Genomic DNA, 16,319 nt, shown 5'->3' with positions numbered 1-16,319 from the left:
CACAGACTCACATTTCAAAATACGTCTGATGAGTGTGAGATGAGGAGGGAACTAGGCTTGGCTGTAATAGCCAAGTATATGTTTTCTGACAACTACCTGTACAACTACACACAGATTATCAGCAGTTTCAGGAGAATATTGGATATAGTTAAAGAGAAAGAAGCTTCACTAACTACTGTCTTGAGAATGAGATGTAACAGTGACAATGCTCACTAACAAAAAACAACCAGAATGTCACAATAAGCTGGTGTCTTCCTGCAAGCACGAGAGAAAATCTGCAGATGCTGGAACTCCAGAGCAGCACATACAAAATGCTGGAGGAACTCAGCAGGTCAGGCAGCGTCAATGGGAATGAACAAGTAGTCAAATGCAGGCCGCAACCCTTCCGCAGGACTGGAAAGGAAGAGGACAAATGCCAGGTGGAGGAAGGGGAAGGAGAATAGCGAGAAGGTGATGGATGAAGTCAGGTGGGTGGGAAAAGTAAAGGCATGGAGAAGAAGGAATCTGATAGGAGAGGTAAACGGACCATAGGGGAAAGAGAGGGAGGAGGGGACACAGGAGGAGGTATAGGCAGGTGAGAGAAGGTAAGAGACAAATGGGGAATAGAAGAAGAGGAAAGGATTAGGGAAAAAAGAAAAAAGATTACCAGAAGGAGAAATTAATGATCACGCCATCAGATTGAAGGCTGCCTAGACAGAATAGGGGGTGTACTCCTTCCCCCTGAGAGTTGCCTCATTGTAACAGAAGAGGAGGCCATGGACTGACATGTCGGAATGGGAATGGGAATGGGAATGGGAATTGGAATTGGAATTAAAATGCTTGGCCATCAACATTTGGCTGATGGAGTGGAGGTGCTCAGCGAGGCAGTCCCCCAGTTTACATTGGGTCTCGCCAATGTAGAGTAGGCTGCATCGGGAGCACCAGACACAATGGACAACCCCAGTGGACAATTCATTTCCTGTAAGCTTATTCCCAATATTATCTCTTTAGGCTATTAAACTAAACAATAAAGATAAATATGTATTTCTACATATATTATTGCATGACCTATTTACTTAGCCCAGAGAATACCTTCAACTAAAGTATGATCATTTAAAGAGGGCCCACATCTTTAAATAATCCTCTGAGATAGAGAGAATGTGTTATACGAGGGGTGATTGATAAGTTCATGGCCTAAGGTAGGAGTCAATTTTAGAAAACCTAGCACATTTATTTTTCAACATAATCCCCTCCTACATTTACACACTTAGTCCAGCGGTCGTGGAACATATGGATCTTGGACCTCCAGAAAGTGTCCACAGATAGGTGATTGATAAGATCGTGGCCTAAGGTAGAAGGAGATGAGTTATACAGCTTTCGTTACATGCCAATGCAGGGCAACTCTTAGAGTGATTATGCAGAAAGTTTGAAGTTAATAAGTCATCTCCTTCTTCCTTAGGCCACAAACTTATCAATGACCCCTCGTACATGCACAATGAATTACCATGGACTCATATTATCAATAATGCAGCTAAGAAATTCATTCTGATTTGCTTTTATTTTATTCATTTAAAAGCCCATTGCAGTATTCCCTGGAAGCAGCGCGGGTGCAGTAACTGAAATGCTCCTGCTCACGTAGCCTTTGTTGCTGTGCAGCTGGAATTGGACGCAGCTAGAAAAAGTTTACAAAACATGGAAGATTTTCTTTAGCGCCTTTAATTAATAAATAAAATCAAAGGTCTGTGATTTTTCAATTTTCATTCTAAATATTCATAATACGCATATGACAAAAAAGAACATGTAAATTTCCACACAGTTTTCAGGCCGTGTAAAACTTTCCTGCTCAGAGCAATGGTTGGTCCATGCAGCTGTAAAAAAAATTAGAGGGATGGTTGGTCCATTGTATTCTTAAAATCACTTAACATATAAATTCCAATATAATTATAAAGCATATCAAATGTCTCAAGATGTCACTTGTACATAGATACCATTTCCACGAAGGAGAAGACAAACACTCCTATTCTCCCTTCACCAAGGCCAATTTAATGTGATAAAAATCCTTTTGAAGTTTACATGTTTGTACTTAACTGCACCAAAAGAAATGTAATTGGGATGCCACTATCAGCTGGGACTTCAGTGCTCTTTCTTTAACTACAACAATGCAAAAGAATATTTATTAGTCTGTTGTAATAATTTTCAGTTAAGCAAGTTTTCCTAAGCTATTACCAGCTTTGATATACATACCTGTAAATACATAAATTGTTATAGTACCTTCCTTTTCAAGCCAGGAATGTCCCAGAGTGAATCGTAGTTGCAGCAGAGCTGGTTGATCTCAGCCAGGTGTTTGGGAGTGCAAAGGTTGACCTCTGAGTCCTCAGGCTAAAGAGGTTGCACAAGACCAGCAAGATTCCTAAATCTGATGACTATCCATTGACCCCTAACCTCATGGAAATTGCCCCCAAGCAAGAACAACAAGACCATTGCTGCTTTGGAGCCTGGACACCTTGAGCACATTCTAAGCTGGATATCGTTAGTGACCCACTCTGCTGGCACAGGTGAAACACTCACTCATCAGTGTCCAAGAATACAGAGTCCATCCAATGTTTCAGTGTGAGCTGAATTCCTGTTCCCAAGCTTGTCTGTCAGCCCATGCAAGGACATGGCTGCAGCTGTCCCAGCCAAATTGGAGAGCTTCTCAGAATCAAACAGGCTGAAGTTCTATAGCTGGCAGGAGTACCACTTCAAACTAGGAAACTCTCTGGTCAGCAGGATCCAAATCAGACTCCAGGGCATCCCCAGCCTAAATTACAGTGCATTATTGATCACACTGGTAGGGTTAGGCTGCAGGGCTCTTGTCTTCAATAGAACTCCACGAATCCCTACCTTTACAAGGATAATGAAATAAAGCCTGCTTCATCACATCTGGATGGTACATGGATTAAGCCAGGAAAATCTCACACTGTTTCCTATAATGACTGACAGTGTTGGCGGGTTGTGTAAACAGACATACCTTTGACAGAATCATAGCACAGCCTCTCAAACAAATATATCACAGTGGCATTTTAATCCTGCTTTCCTGTTGTAGTCAGGAATTAAATGGAATAGAAGACTCAATTTACCCCACTTCAAGTAACTATGTAAACTCTTACCCAAGATGGAATTAATGTATCTTGGCGAGAGAGGGTAGCTGAGTGTGAATTTATATCAATATCCACCCAACCCCACACACTAGCCATACCCTCAGTCACTAAGTGGCCAGTTTCACAACTGGAAGAAAGGCAAAGGAACTTCAGCTGGAAATTTGAAATAGAAAATGCTGGGAATAATCAAGCGGAATCTGTGGGGAGAGAAGCAGAGTTAACGTTTCAGTTTGATGACCTTTCATAAGTTGTGGAACATAACAACTCTCCCTTCAGAAAGATTAGTGAAAAATCTCTTTGCCTCCATCGTAATTGCTGAATGTCCCCAGGAAAAAATATTGAGTGAGTTTTCAAAGTACCATAATGCAATCATTTTTGTGTGTTAAGATGAAAGAGCATATTTTAAAAAAACACAAGCTTTTCAAAACCACCAATTTATGCTTTGGAATGATTCCAAATTAGAAATGGTTTTTAATCAGATAATGAAATATCTGCATTTCCAGGAGCAAGTGACAATTCAGAATATTTTAAAAATTGACCTCTTTTCAAATGATTTTTTTTCTCACCACACTCTATTCCAATCATTGATATGTGCTGGGAATATCACTTTCCTTTAGTCCCATATTCAAATGTCAATGTCCCATGACATCTCGGCTATTGAATGCCAACTGATTGCTAGAGCAGACAGTGCATCACACACAAGCCCAATCGTTTATTCTTAGTTGATATCCATTACCATGTACTGTTCAGTAGGAACTATTATAGAGGCATACAGCACAGAAATAACCCTTTTGGCCCAGCATCTTCATGCCCACCATCTGAACGGTGATCTTGAGCAAAGCTCAAGACAGTTCCCTCACTCTAATTTCAATCGAGGGTGGTTGAAATAAATTCATGATCACAATGATTTATCAAGATAACATAAGCTAAAATAGTGCAGACTGACAACTTACCACAAGACCTTACAGTCAATATAATATGGTCCAACACCATGACATAAGTATCCACTAGGACACACAGTCACTCTATTTATCAGTCTGAGAATAGATCTAATGAAATAAATTACAATTAAATTATGCATATAAGTTTAGTCAAAACTAATTTGATATTGTGTATGAAATTCCATTTTGTGGCTGCTACACATAACATAGATTAAGTGTATTTCAAATTTGTGAAACATTCTGCAGTCCTTATTTTCCATCTCTCACAGTTAGTGGGACTGAAACACTGATGTAAACATTGTTTTTGCAACTTCAGCATAACTTTTAATAATTTGAAGAACAGAAAAGCTTAGACTGTCCACTCTGTTGCAAACAGAGATGGAGATTTATGTACCACAATTCAAGAACTTTCCAACAAAATAATCTCACAGAGGATAATGTCCAGAAGAAAGTCAGACAAATATTGAATTCTGAATTAGCTGGTAACAGAAATACAAAGTATGAATTAGGCGTATGAATGAAGTAGGCATCTCAAAACTGTTTCTATCTTGAACTGATTCTTCCCACAGTAAGTTAACCACCATCCTAAAAAATAATACTAATCATACAAACAAGTTTGTGTCCAGGAGAACCTGATGACCGGCCACAAAAGTGGAAGAAATAATGTGGAGAAGATTAGAGTGGTGTAAAGCACTTGAGATAGGGTACTGATACAAGTTTGATGCCAAACCAGAGGATATAAATGCTTGACATAGAATTTGTTAGGAAATATGACCTCTTTTGTTGGCAGTATAAACTAATTCCTTCCATGGCTTTGCTTTGATACGCTCCACTTCATTCACCATGTGTGAGCAGATGAATAGATAGGGCCCTTAAGACTAACATTCACCTGTTTTACTTTCCATTAAAAGCCACGTAATAGTATTTAATATAGTATATTGTATAATGCTCAGTGCAAATTTGCTTAGGTACAATGCAGTGATAGGAATTAGGTGTCCCTGTTACAATGTAGTAATGGGAATTATGCATCACAGGCTAGAATGCAGTAACAGGAACTATGTGACAAATGGCTCCACTGCAGTAACTGTAATTAGATGTCACAGGCGACAATGCATTAATAGAAATTGTGCGTCACAAACTTCAGTGCTGTAATTGCAATTATGCATCAATGGGTACAATGCAGTAAATGAAATTATGCGTCACAGGCTACAATGCAGTAATGAGAATTATGTCTCACAGGCTTCAATGCAGTAATGGCAATTATGTGTCACAGGATTTGATGCTGTAATGGGAGTTATGCATCACAGGCTACATTGCAGTAAATGAAATTATGCGTCACAGATTACAATGCAGTAATGGGAGTTATGTGTAATAGGTTTCAATGCAGTAATGGGAACTATGTAACAGGCTACAATGAAGCAATGGCAATTATGTGTCATAGGCCACAATGCATTAATGGGAATAATGCGTCACAGGCTTCAATGCAGTAATGGGAACTATGTGCTACTTGTCTCCATCCAGTAACAGGTATTATGCATCATTGGCTTCAATGCAGTAACTGAAATTATGCGTCACAGGCTGCAATGCAGTAATGGAAATTGCGCTTCACAGGCTACAATGCAGTAAATGAAATTATGTGTCATAGGCTACAATGCAGTGATGGGAATTATGTATCACATGCTTCAATGCAGAAATGGATTATGCATCACAGGCTACAATAGAGTAATGGGAATTCTGTGTCACAGGGAACAATGCAGTAATCAGAATTATGCGTCACAGGCTTTAATGAGGTAACAGGTGTTTGCATCACGAGCTTCAATGCAGTAACGGGAATTACGTGTCATGGGCTACAATGCAGTAATGGGAATTATGCGCTACAACTATCAATGCAGTAATGGGTATTATGCATCACAGGCAACAATGCAGGAATGGAAATTATGTTTCGGGGCTTCATTGCAGTAACAGGAATATGCGTCACAGGCTACAGTCTAATTTTTTTAAACTAAGACTTTTTTAAACTAAAGACACAGCGTTACAGGGTGGTGACATGCAATATAAGTAACCATGAGCAAATTATATGATTATTAATTCATTTGTTCAGTTTTCTTCATAGGAAGAATTAGCGTGCCGAGAATTTGCTAGTCTGCGCCATCTCACGTTGTGTCAGTTTCGGCGGCTGCCTCTTGCGCTTCATCAATGTTTCCCTGTAACTTGTATGAGAAATCATTGAAACCCACAATTACCGTAGCAGGTGCAGGATGTGATACTATCAGGTTTACAGGTTGATTCATTGGTTTGATATCTGAGATTAATTTATTCCAACCGTATTACGATCAAAGTGTTTGCCAGCCTATGGACCAAACACACCACTAATAAAAACAGAAAATGATAGACACTCAGCAGGTGCGAAGCCATATGTGGAAAGGGAAAAAAAGCATTTCACCCTGAAGCCTCTTCAGTCTGCAACATTAATTCTGTTTCTCTCTCAACAAATGCTACCTGTCTTGTTGGCCATCTTTGTTTTTATTTCAGATTTCCAGCATCTTCGGAATTTTTGCTTTTCAAAACCCCACTTTGGGTGGTTTAACTGATCTTCAGTGTGAGCAATGATAAGGGCTCTAGTGTGGCAGAATCTGCGATGCTCTCCTGATTGAATACAACTGCCTCGGGCACATAGCAAAACACATAGTCAAGGAATTGTCAAGATAAAACAATTATTTAGTGTCTTTAATTAAAATAGCCATTCCAAAATGCCATACCGTGTGTTATTGTGTTTCAGTGACCTTGAAGTTTGGTTGCTATTGTATTATCCCCATTCTATCCAAGGCTGTCTATCCCATTCAGAATAATAAAGACGAATTAAATTATATTGGAATAAATTTTCTAGGAACGTGAAATATACTGAACTCCACCATGAACGGTCCCAAGCCAGGCTGCGAAAGGAGGAGGTTTGAACATCGGGCGGGTAACCCCACCTCATAAAAACCCAGAGCTACAGAAATGCGAACAGAATCTCCAAAGACCTCATCCCTTGGAGAGGGATATTCGCCTCAGAGACGTATGAAATTGGGTGGTGTAAGCAAGAGTCACAGGGCGGAACAACCTTCCGCGGGACAGAGGACTCTGGGAAGACGCTGTTGGCGGATGATGGCCCAGTAAGGGTAATGGATTTAAGAAGAAGTATACTGGCATTAGTCATTATAGCTGTTAGGTGAATATGTCCTCGTTAAGTGTAGGACCTTTATCATAAGTGCTGCCAAGGTTACCTAAATGGCTGCAGTCAGCAGTTATTACTTTGATGATACCGTTTCGATACTCTATAAACCAGAGCAAAGTTGGCGAGAAGCCCTTTGCCTTGAAGACACCATCCATTGCAATGAAGCCTACATTACGACAGATGTAACAACTAATTACTGGTAAAATGGTCTTGGATTTCCTGATGTGAAAATATATTTTCGGTTGTTAAAGGAGAGGTTGCGGAGGTGTTGATTGTTTAAAGACGAGGAGCAGGAGCTGCATATTCTATACATTTGAAAGGGTGTCTGGGGATCCTTTTTCTTTATTTTAAAGGGAGATACACCATTGTTTTTATATTTTTCCACTTTCTTTTCTGCGGTTAAGATATTCAGCTGAGGTCCAAGACATTCAGTAGATGTGTGTACTTCGTTCTGTCGAGGTTCACTAGGCGCAATTGGATTGCTAACAGGCTATTGGGAAGATCAACTTCGCCTGGTCGACCCCGCACCTCTCCCTGAGTTATTTGAAAGTGTAATTAATAGGGGTGGTGAGTATTAAACGCAGCACTTAGCTGCAGGGATGATAAAGGGGTAGAAAGGGAAGAAGGTGAGTGGAGGGGATGTGCCAACAGCTGCCGAGGGAGAGTGAGCAATTTGAACCGAGGCAAAGCAGATCATTGCAGGGCCGGAAAACGAGTATAAAATCGACACCCAGATTGCTCAAGGGCATTTGCTCTGTAAAATTAAAGCACTTAAAATAACACCCTGAATGGCACAATACCGCACGTATTGTTTTTTTTTCGTCTTAAATTCATATTCATTAGATTATATAGTCGGGAACAAGAATTAGAAAGTGGAAGATAAATGCGGTGGGTCAGGGGGAGATGGATGAATGGAGGGGCAAGTCAATTTGTTATGTGTTGGGAGCAAGCATATTGTGGTGATCACTATGATGTCTCAAGCACATCCTTTCCACTTCACTAACACGGAATACTGTGGTTCATTCCAAGTTCTAATTACAGCACTCCAATCTGTAAATTCTGAACTACGATCAAACTGTTATCATAACTAGATCATTTTAACCAATTCTTGACCCCGCGGAGGTGAGTTAGAACATAGAACATGAGCAGGCCCTTCGGTCCACAACGTCTGCGCTAACATGATACCGTTTAAGAAAGAAGGGGACGGCGAGCTGTTTGCATTCTCCCTGATACTTCCTCCCGGAGTCTCTGTACCCTCCTTTCGGACAGTACTTTTTTGTTGGACAGTATTCTAATCTGTTAGTTTGATAAATCCCTTTGGGTCTTGAATGGCTGCACTGTGCTGTCGCTTTATTTGGATAAAGCAAACAGGAGGTTGCTGTGAAATCTAAACACGAGATCTGCAGACGCTAAAAATCCAGAGGAACACACACAAAATGCTGGAGGAACTCAGCAGGTCAGGCAGCATCTGTGGAAATGAATAAACTGTCGACGTGGAATGGACATTACAGGTGGTTATAAGTGGCTTGGAGAGATGAGTTCCGGAATTTGAATTATCTAAAGTCAATGAATGAAATTAAACAATGTTCCCCTCCCCCTTAAATTGAATCGAAGCTGTGCCCGCGGAAATTTAAATAGATTGGAAAGTGATTTGTATAAATCAGGAGGAGTGGGAGGTATGGATTACAATCAGACTCAGTCCATGATATCCACTTACACTCTGTGTGTGTGTGTGTCTGTCTGTCTGTCTGTGTGCTTGTATGTCTGTGTCTATTTGTCTTTCTGTGTGAGTGAGAGCATGTGTGTGTCCGTCTGTCTTTCTATATGAGTGTTTGTTATTGTGTGTGTGTGTGTGTGTGTGTGTGTGTGTGTGTGTGTGTGTGTGTGTGTGTTTGTGTGTGTGTGTGTGTTTAGGATATGCTATGTTGTCCGGTGTCCGACAGGCTAAATTTAGGATATAATCCACTTTGAAGAAAATATTACACCGAAACCGAACTGGATTGATTAAATCGCGTTATTAAATCGATATCGCAGCCCATCCCAGACAGCGCATTTTATTTTGACTTGAAATTCTGCCGAGATTAAAGGCGCCGTTTGCGTGCATGGGCTCATATCCGAACGCCCTTTTCCTTTGGGAACCGAACGCCTTTCCGATCTAAAAATAATCCAGTAATTAGAGAGATTTCCAGATGAGCTAAGGATGAGCGAACCTGGGATGGGAAAGACTAATAGGGTGTTCTGGGAATGGGGTAGGGTGGGGGTTCATTCATCATTCCATCATTCATCTGACTGTCACTATCACTCCGTACTGTCCACGGAGTAGAATTGACCTGTGGACCCTCCCGTTCGTTCCCCCATGTGCCTCATGCGCTGCTTATGAACACATTTTTACCAGACTCCATCTCTGAAAGGGTTAACGTGCGGCTGGGTGGAAGACGATGTCATTTCACTGTCAGGAGTTTTGTGGTCATTGCCACGGACCGGTGGGAATTAGAATACAGGAGAGTACAGCACAAAAGCAGGCCCTTTGGCCCACGATGGCTGTACCGAGCACCACGCCAAATTAAACTAAATTCCTTCTGCCTGAACATGATCCACATCCCTCCACCCTGCATATTCAAGTGTCTAATACCACTACCATATCTGTATCCACCACTACTCCGGCAACCCGTCTGAAGCACCTACCAATCTCAATGTAAAAAAATTTGCCCCGTCTCTCTCAATGATAATTAAAAAGGAGAACGGCCTCACATTCCAGGGATCTGAGACGGTTCCCGGACCATTCACTGCCAGTTGTTTCGTATCCAACCCCGGTTCCCGAACGGACAAACTCGCGCCTGCCCCTCCCATGCTGTACGAAACAACTGATAATTGCCCGTGAGCTACTTTGAAGCGCTGACATATGCTGAATGAAGCCACCCGCGTGCCCTCCAATTGTAAACATGTACTATTAGAGTTTAATAGATAACACATTAGTGAGTATTTCAGCCGGCTGCCTTTTATTAATTATTAATGGTGTAAATCAATGAAACGGTAAAATTAGCTATAAAGGGTTCTGTTTACATTACAGAATATCTCTGCGTGGGACGTGTGTGGGACTGAGGTAGAGAGGTTTTGAAGAAGGGATGTATTGTAATAGTATACATTCTTCCCAAAGATAATCTATATTATGCGCTACTCCAAAGGTTAGTCGACACAAATTATACAAATCTGTATCCATATTACGACATTGATTCCTAATCATACTGCAAGTTTTACGATCTAGATGCACTAACAAATCCGCATACCTCACACGAAGTAATGCGAACGCATTATGGTTCTACAGGTGATTTTGTGCTCCTTTAAATACCCCAATACCTTAAATGGGTAAAGGGTAAGAAAATAAGAAAAGTATCTCTCTCTCTCTCTCTCTCTCTCTCTCTCTCTCTCTCTCTCTCTCTCTCTCTCTCTCTCTCTCTCACACACACACAGACACATACACACACACACACACACACACACACACACACACACACACACACACACACACACACACACACACACACTCACACACACACACACATTATAACAATAAGAACAGATTAATAGCAAAACCTACGGAGAGTGGGGGACATGATAGACCGGAGCCAACCCTGGAATGACAGAATTCGTATCACCCGCTAAAGAGCTTTACTGGCGACAGATCACAGGAGTGCGAGTCACCACACAGATTCTTCAGACAGACAAGACTGCAGGGCCACTTCGGATAGGAGAGGCTGCGGAGAATGGTGAGGTGAGATGGCCGGAGGTGACATGCGGAGATCAGATGAACATCTGGCGACCAGCCAGCCGGGGGGTGGGGGGGGGGGGAGCTGTACAGTTGCTGTCTTACACTCGAGTCTCAAATTCTCCCTCTGGTTCATATTTTTGGAAAATGGACCATGGTGCCCTGAGGTGAACAAATGTGACTGAATGTTCATTCAATTTATCACACGAGCTGTGGATTCGGTGTTGTACGGCGCCCACATCCCGGTCTATTCAGGACACAGAAACTAATCGTGTTCCAGAGGTTGAAAACTTGCTAACAATTCCGAAAGATACCAGCAACACTGTTGCATATTAGTATGACATTTCTGTAAAATAAGCGGTGTTTTTTTACTAAAGTACATCAAAACCTCTCAGTAATTTAACGTGTTTATAACGAATATAATAATATAATTTTCTGTTCATGATACATTATACTATATATGACAATATTGAACCATCCAATCATAAGCTGTATCGTAGTCAAACTGTTATTTGATATGCTAAAATCTTCAATGCGTTGTATCTGTAATCTACCCTTAAGTATCTTTCAATATTCTTTAAAGAGCTATAAAAATAGTTAACTAATATCTGGAAATACGCTCTAATATGCTGTAATCCCCTGTAATACCACAAGTCACTCGTTGATCTGCTTGAATATACCAGCAGCGTGTAAATTTCAATAGCAAGCGGGTTGATGCACTCTGACTTTTTATCCGTTGACAGAGATGTGGGCGTTGTCGACAAGGCCAGCTACATTGAGCACAGCTAACAACCCGCCTCTTTCAGTCGTTGAATCCTGCTGAAGGCATTCAAACTGAACCCCAAGCTGAATTACCGCGAATGAGTTCCAGGATTTCGACTTGGTGAAGATAGTCCATGTACCCTTCTATTTACTATATGTCGCTACTATGCTCTATAAAGCCCCTTGTTAAGTGAGCTTTATTTTCAGTGGTATTCTGCAATACCTTACAATAATATTAATATCATGCAGTGTATTATAGGATTATATGAAGCGTCATAATTTAATGACCCGTGATACAATATCAAACTCTCACACGCAGTAATTGTATGTAATGTTCTGTCGTGAGTGCTGTCTGCCTCCTTGTATTTGTATTGGCTCCTGAGTTCAATTAGTCTGAGATGTTCCCAATTACATCAGGCTTTGGTTCCTAGTCTCTTTTTAGAGATGCTGTGCGGAATAGGCACTTCCGGGCCTTCGAGCCACGCCGCACAGCATCGCACCGATTTAATCCCAGCCTACCTACAATGACAAATTAACCTACTAACCGGTACGTCGGAGGAAACGTACAAGCTCTTTACAGAGGATACCGGAATTGAACTCCGAACCCTGGCGGCCCGAGTTTTAATAATGTCGCGCTAACCGTGGTGCCCCGGCTGTACTTACGGGTATTGGGACTGCGTTTACTTTCACCATTCACCATTGCACCTGCGCAGCAACCTTTCCTCCTGAAACTGCACAGTTTCCCTGTTAGGCTTTGTTTTGACAGGTTTATTGCATGGGAATGAGTAATAAACTCGAACACCGACAGATTATCCTTTCGCTTGCGAAGCACTTATGAGCATTAATGTGGTCCTGTGGGAAATGCGGTGACAGGGCCATCAGTGAACGCCGGAGAGATTTCGCCGAAGGAGGGATTGCGATGTTAGGTCGGTGGCGGAGTAGATCGCGAGAAGTGGCACTTCGAAGCAGATAACAACTAAGCTGTCGATTCCTTCAGCAGTGAGAGACAGACACAGCAGTTGTAAAGCACCTCCTACACATCGCCACTCATGCGAGCGTGAATTAAACTGTATCCTTCTCGAACTGAAACGGATTACTCGCTAGATTAAATTTCTGTCAGTACAGTTTAATACAATGATTAGTGGTTCTGTTTAAAGTTTAAACCAGTTAATGTCCCAACTCTGATCATCGCCTTCAACTGTATGTTTATACCCGGGGTTTGTACCCTGACTTACCTCGCTTGATGAGGCTCCCTCTACCCTCGAGACTGCAGTTCCAGCGCTCCGACCTGAACTGGTACCGGCACTCAAGCGTGCTGAGACGGATTGCTTCCCGCAGACCTTCCGCTAACCCGGGCTCCCTCCGACACAGCCGTTTCTGCCTGCGGAATAGTTTCAAGCTGTCGCACTGCTTCAGATGAACCTTCCCAGTGCCGAAATCCTCCACGATAGGGGTTGAAAAGACGGCCAAGGGTTCCTTCCCAGTCAATCTGTTTAAAGGAAGAAGAGAATCAACTAGGGGAGGGGAAAGATGTACGGGAGGGAAACAAACGGTAACCGGCATTTACCAGGGAACCTCTGGGCAAAGGGACCCGATCAATCTCTTCTCCAAACAGTTCATGCTGCGGAAAGACATCTCCACTGGATACTCAACTTTCCAACTTCAGGCGCTGTGTGGGGTATCTGTCTCGCTTACCCCTCACATTCTATAATACATTGCATGTTTAAATTGAATATTAAATTGCTTAAATGCTGGTACATAGCTTTATGGGTTGGAAAGAGATGGACCATATCAGTAGAACCGACCCGAAGTAAGACGACCCGGGAGCGATGATGCTCGCTGCCGTGAGCAGGGCGATCAGAGATCCAGTGCTCGGGAGCCGGCAGCGCATTTTGTCGGATATCTACTGCTCCTCATCTCGTTTGGCGGTGCCCTGAATGGCTCTGTAGAGCTAGTCAGGCGTTCACTGCACTAAAGGACCGTGCGACCAGGGCACACCCCAACCGCTGTATACAGAACTCGTCCTATTGGACTGTCTCGGGCCATCCAGCGATCTATTGGCTAGATTTGGGGGGCGGAGCTTTGGGGCTCAGGTGCATTTTAACACCTGGAAATGGATTGGAGGTGGTTTGTTTCCAGTAATTCCAATCGGTTGTCCCACTCCCTTCCATAAGGAATTGGTGGTGGGATGTATGGTTCGTGTTAAACGCAAAGGTGAACAGCGGACTCTCTGACCAACGGACTGTTCCCAAAGGATGTCTGTCCCATCTAGATAGACATCAAGGGAAAGAAGACCTCCTGGTCTGCCCGAAACTTGTTGGTCTCCCACCCTGGCGAGATGCCCATAACGGAATGTTGCTGTCTGGCGTATTCCAGTATGTGCTGAGAGAGGCGCTGAAGCCGATGCAAATGCTCTGTGGGAAAGTACCACAGTCTCGGCTCCTTCCACGGAGGCTGAGTCGGTGGTGGGGGAGTTCCTCAAGCATGAGCGGCAATGGTGCTCTGTTTTTTTTATGCAATTAACACTACTGAATGTTTTGACCATAAGACGCGAAGAATGTTTTCACATTGTTTATTCTTTTGTCTATAATATAAAAAAAATAAACTGGCCAGTTACCCTGACTGATAGTGGGATACTGCTGGTACAGAGAAGTTACCAGTCTCCTCAAAAATCACCTCATTCCAAAAGGAACCGATTGTGCAACGGTCTTCCAAGCTCATAGTACATCATCGTATCTCCAAATCCTAACCGGAGTTTTGGAAATACGTACTAAACGGTTAGATATATGTTGCTGCTGTGGATGGAGATTGAGCTGTGCTGCACTATTTCTGCAGTTACCTGTCTAGATACTGCTGTACTTTACGGCAAAAGCTGTTGACTTGCCCAACATGGACATGCGCAGCCACCGTTCCTTCCTTCCTTTAAAAAGCTTGCAGGCAGGTAGATAAGAGACTTCAGTTGTAATAGCATCTCACGGTCACTTTGGTAGAGGCGTCGGCTGACGCGGCCTGTATGCAGTGATATAATGATGAGATCGCCTGCTTCAGTGATAGAAATGTTGCGAGTTCTTTCCAGCATCCCGTGTGATTTTGGGCTCCACTTGAGAGGGCCCGTGGGATCTGGAATTTATATGATGCCATCACTCTCAGCTAAGGAGCAGGACTGCGGCGAGTCCCTAACCCAGGGCGCAAACCCATTGCTCTCCAAGTAGACAGTATTCGACAAATTCTACAAATTAATTGATGTCACATTTTAGGGAAGAAGTAGCAGAGCCAGAAACCGTTAATTTTACGTCATCTTTCTGACCTGCGTTTATACTGCAAGGTGATGTCACTCACGAATCCAATCCGATTCAGTGCTCCAATAAACTCCAGTGTTAACACTTCCCTTTTTAAAATCCGTGTAAATCGCTCAGAACTATAATATTTTTCCTGAACCACATACCACTACCTTGTATGGTCCAAAACAAAATGAAACGACCGCAAGCAGGAATAAAGTCGACTCGCTTTTGTTTTTGGAAATACTTGTTCTCGGGTCCCGAGTTCTATCTGAAGAGAAGATCGGTGTTGATAGCTCAGCTCGTGGTACAGGTCGAAAGACACTCGCTGCCTTTCTTGTGATTATTTACTGGATGAAAACACAAACATTTCCAGTGTTATTCGTTTCCAATTAATAATATATTTATAAAGCTCTCTTCATACTGATGATAGAGTCCAATGGGATAGAAGTACAAACATTAGAAAAAAATAAAATAAATATAACTAACCATGTTGACAAAATATATTAGTTAAAGGCAGAATAAAGAAATAGGTTTTGAGTTGGTGCTTAAAACTGTCAACTGAGTCTACGACCCTTATACTTTTAGTTTTTGAATTCCACAGTTTAGGGGCGTAGTTCAAAAAAGCTGTCAATTATCTTTTGGGGAAGACTGTCTACATTTAAGAGACCGGCTGAAGAGGACCTGGGAGATCAATTAAATTAACCAATGGTAAAATAATTGACTTGACTACCAAAGTCCCAAAATAATCCAATGATTTATCCCAATGTGAAACAGGTAATGAGTTCCTGATGTTTTATAAATATTCCAGGTATTTGGGTATCGGCGGTTTTGTCGTTTGCTCCCATTAATGAGAAGTGAAAGTAACGATAATCATTCAGGGTGTCCGAGAATCGGGGCATCCTGTGTGATTAACTTCCATTCGAGCACAGATAACCTTCAACGTTTCCGAACCTTATCAATCACTTTTGCGAGTGTGTGAAGGAATTAACATATTTTAATTTGGATAATACGTTTATTTCAAATAAGCCGTCAATCATTCGCTCAGTCGTGAGTATTGGAAGCAATCTGCGGTGCAAATTAAACCAGAACAGTAATCCAAATTGAAAGCGAACTAAGGTCAGTACACCGACCAAATTAAACCATATCCTCGTGTAACAATATCTCCTCATAGAAATCTCCGCTAGTTCTAATCACAATCATGATGCACTAGCAACCCGCTGAGTGACCAGCGAT

At 42.1% G+C, this 16,319-nt stretch overlaps 1 protein-coding gene across 1 annotated transcript in view; it reads right to left on the bottom strand.

Annotated features, from left to right (window-relative positions):
- Positions 1-15,785, bottom strand: part of LOC132384553 (protein Wnt-9b-like) — a 32,924-nt gene extending 17,139 nt beyond the window's left edge. Inside the window, exons 1-2 of the mRNA XM_059955721.1 lie at positions 13,611-15,785; positions 13,041-13,294 (exon numbers count right to left, since the gene is read on the bottom strand). Of these exons, the coding sequence (XP_059811704.1) occupies positions 13,041-13,294; positions 13,611-13,696 (340 nt within the window). The 5' untranslated portion in view covers positions 13,697-15,785. The remainder of the gene's footprint in view (positions 1-13,040; positions 13,295-13,610) is intronic.
- Between the last annotated feature and the right edge of the window lie 534 nt (positions 15,786-16,319).

The sequence above is a fragment of the Hypanus sabinus genome, chromosome X1 (genome assembly GCF_030144855.1).
Source record: "Hypanus sabinus isolate sHypSab1 chromosome X1, sHypSab1.hap1, whole genome shotgun sequence".
Classification (NCBI taxonomy): Eukaryota; Metazoa; Chordata; class Chondrichthyes; order Myliobatiformes; family Dasyatidae; genus Hypanus; species Hypanus sabinus.
This window is presented reverse-complemented; position numbering and strand designations above follow the sequence as displayed.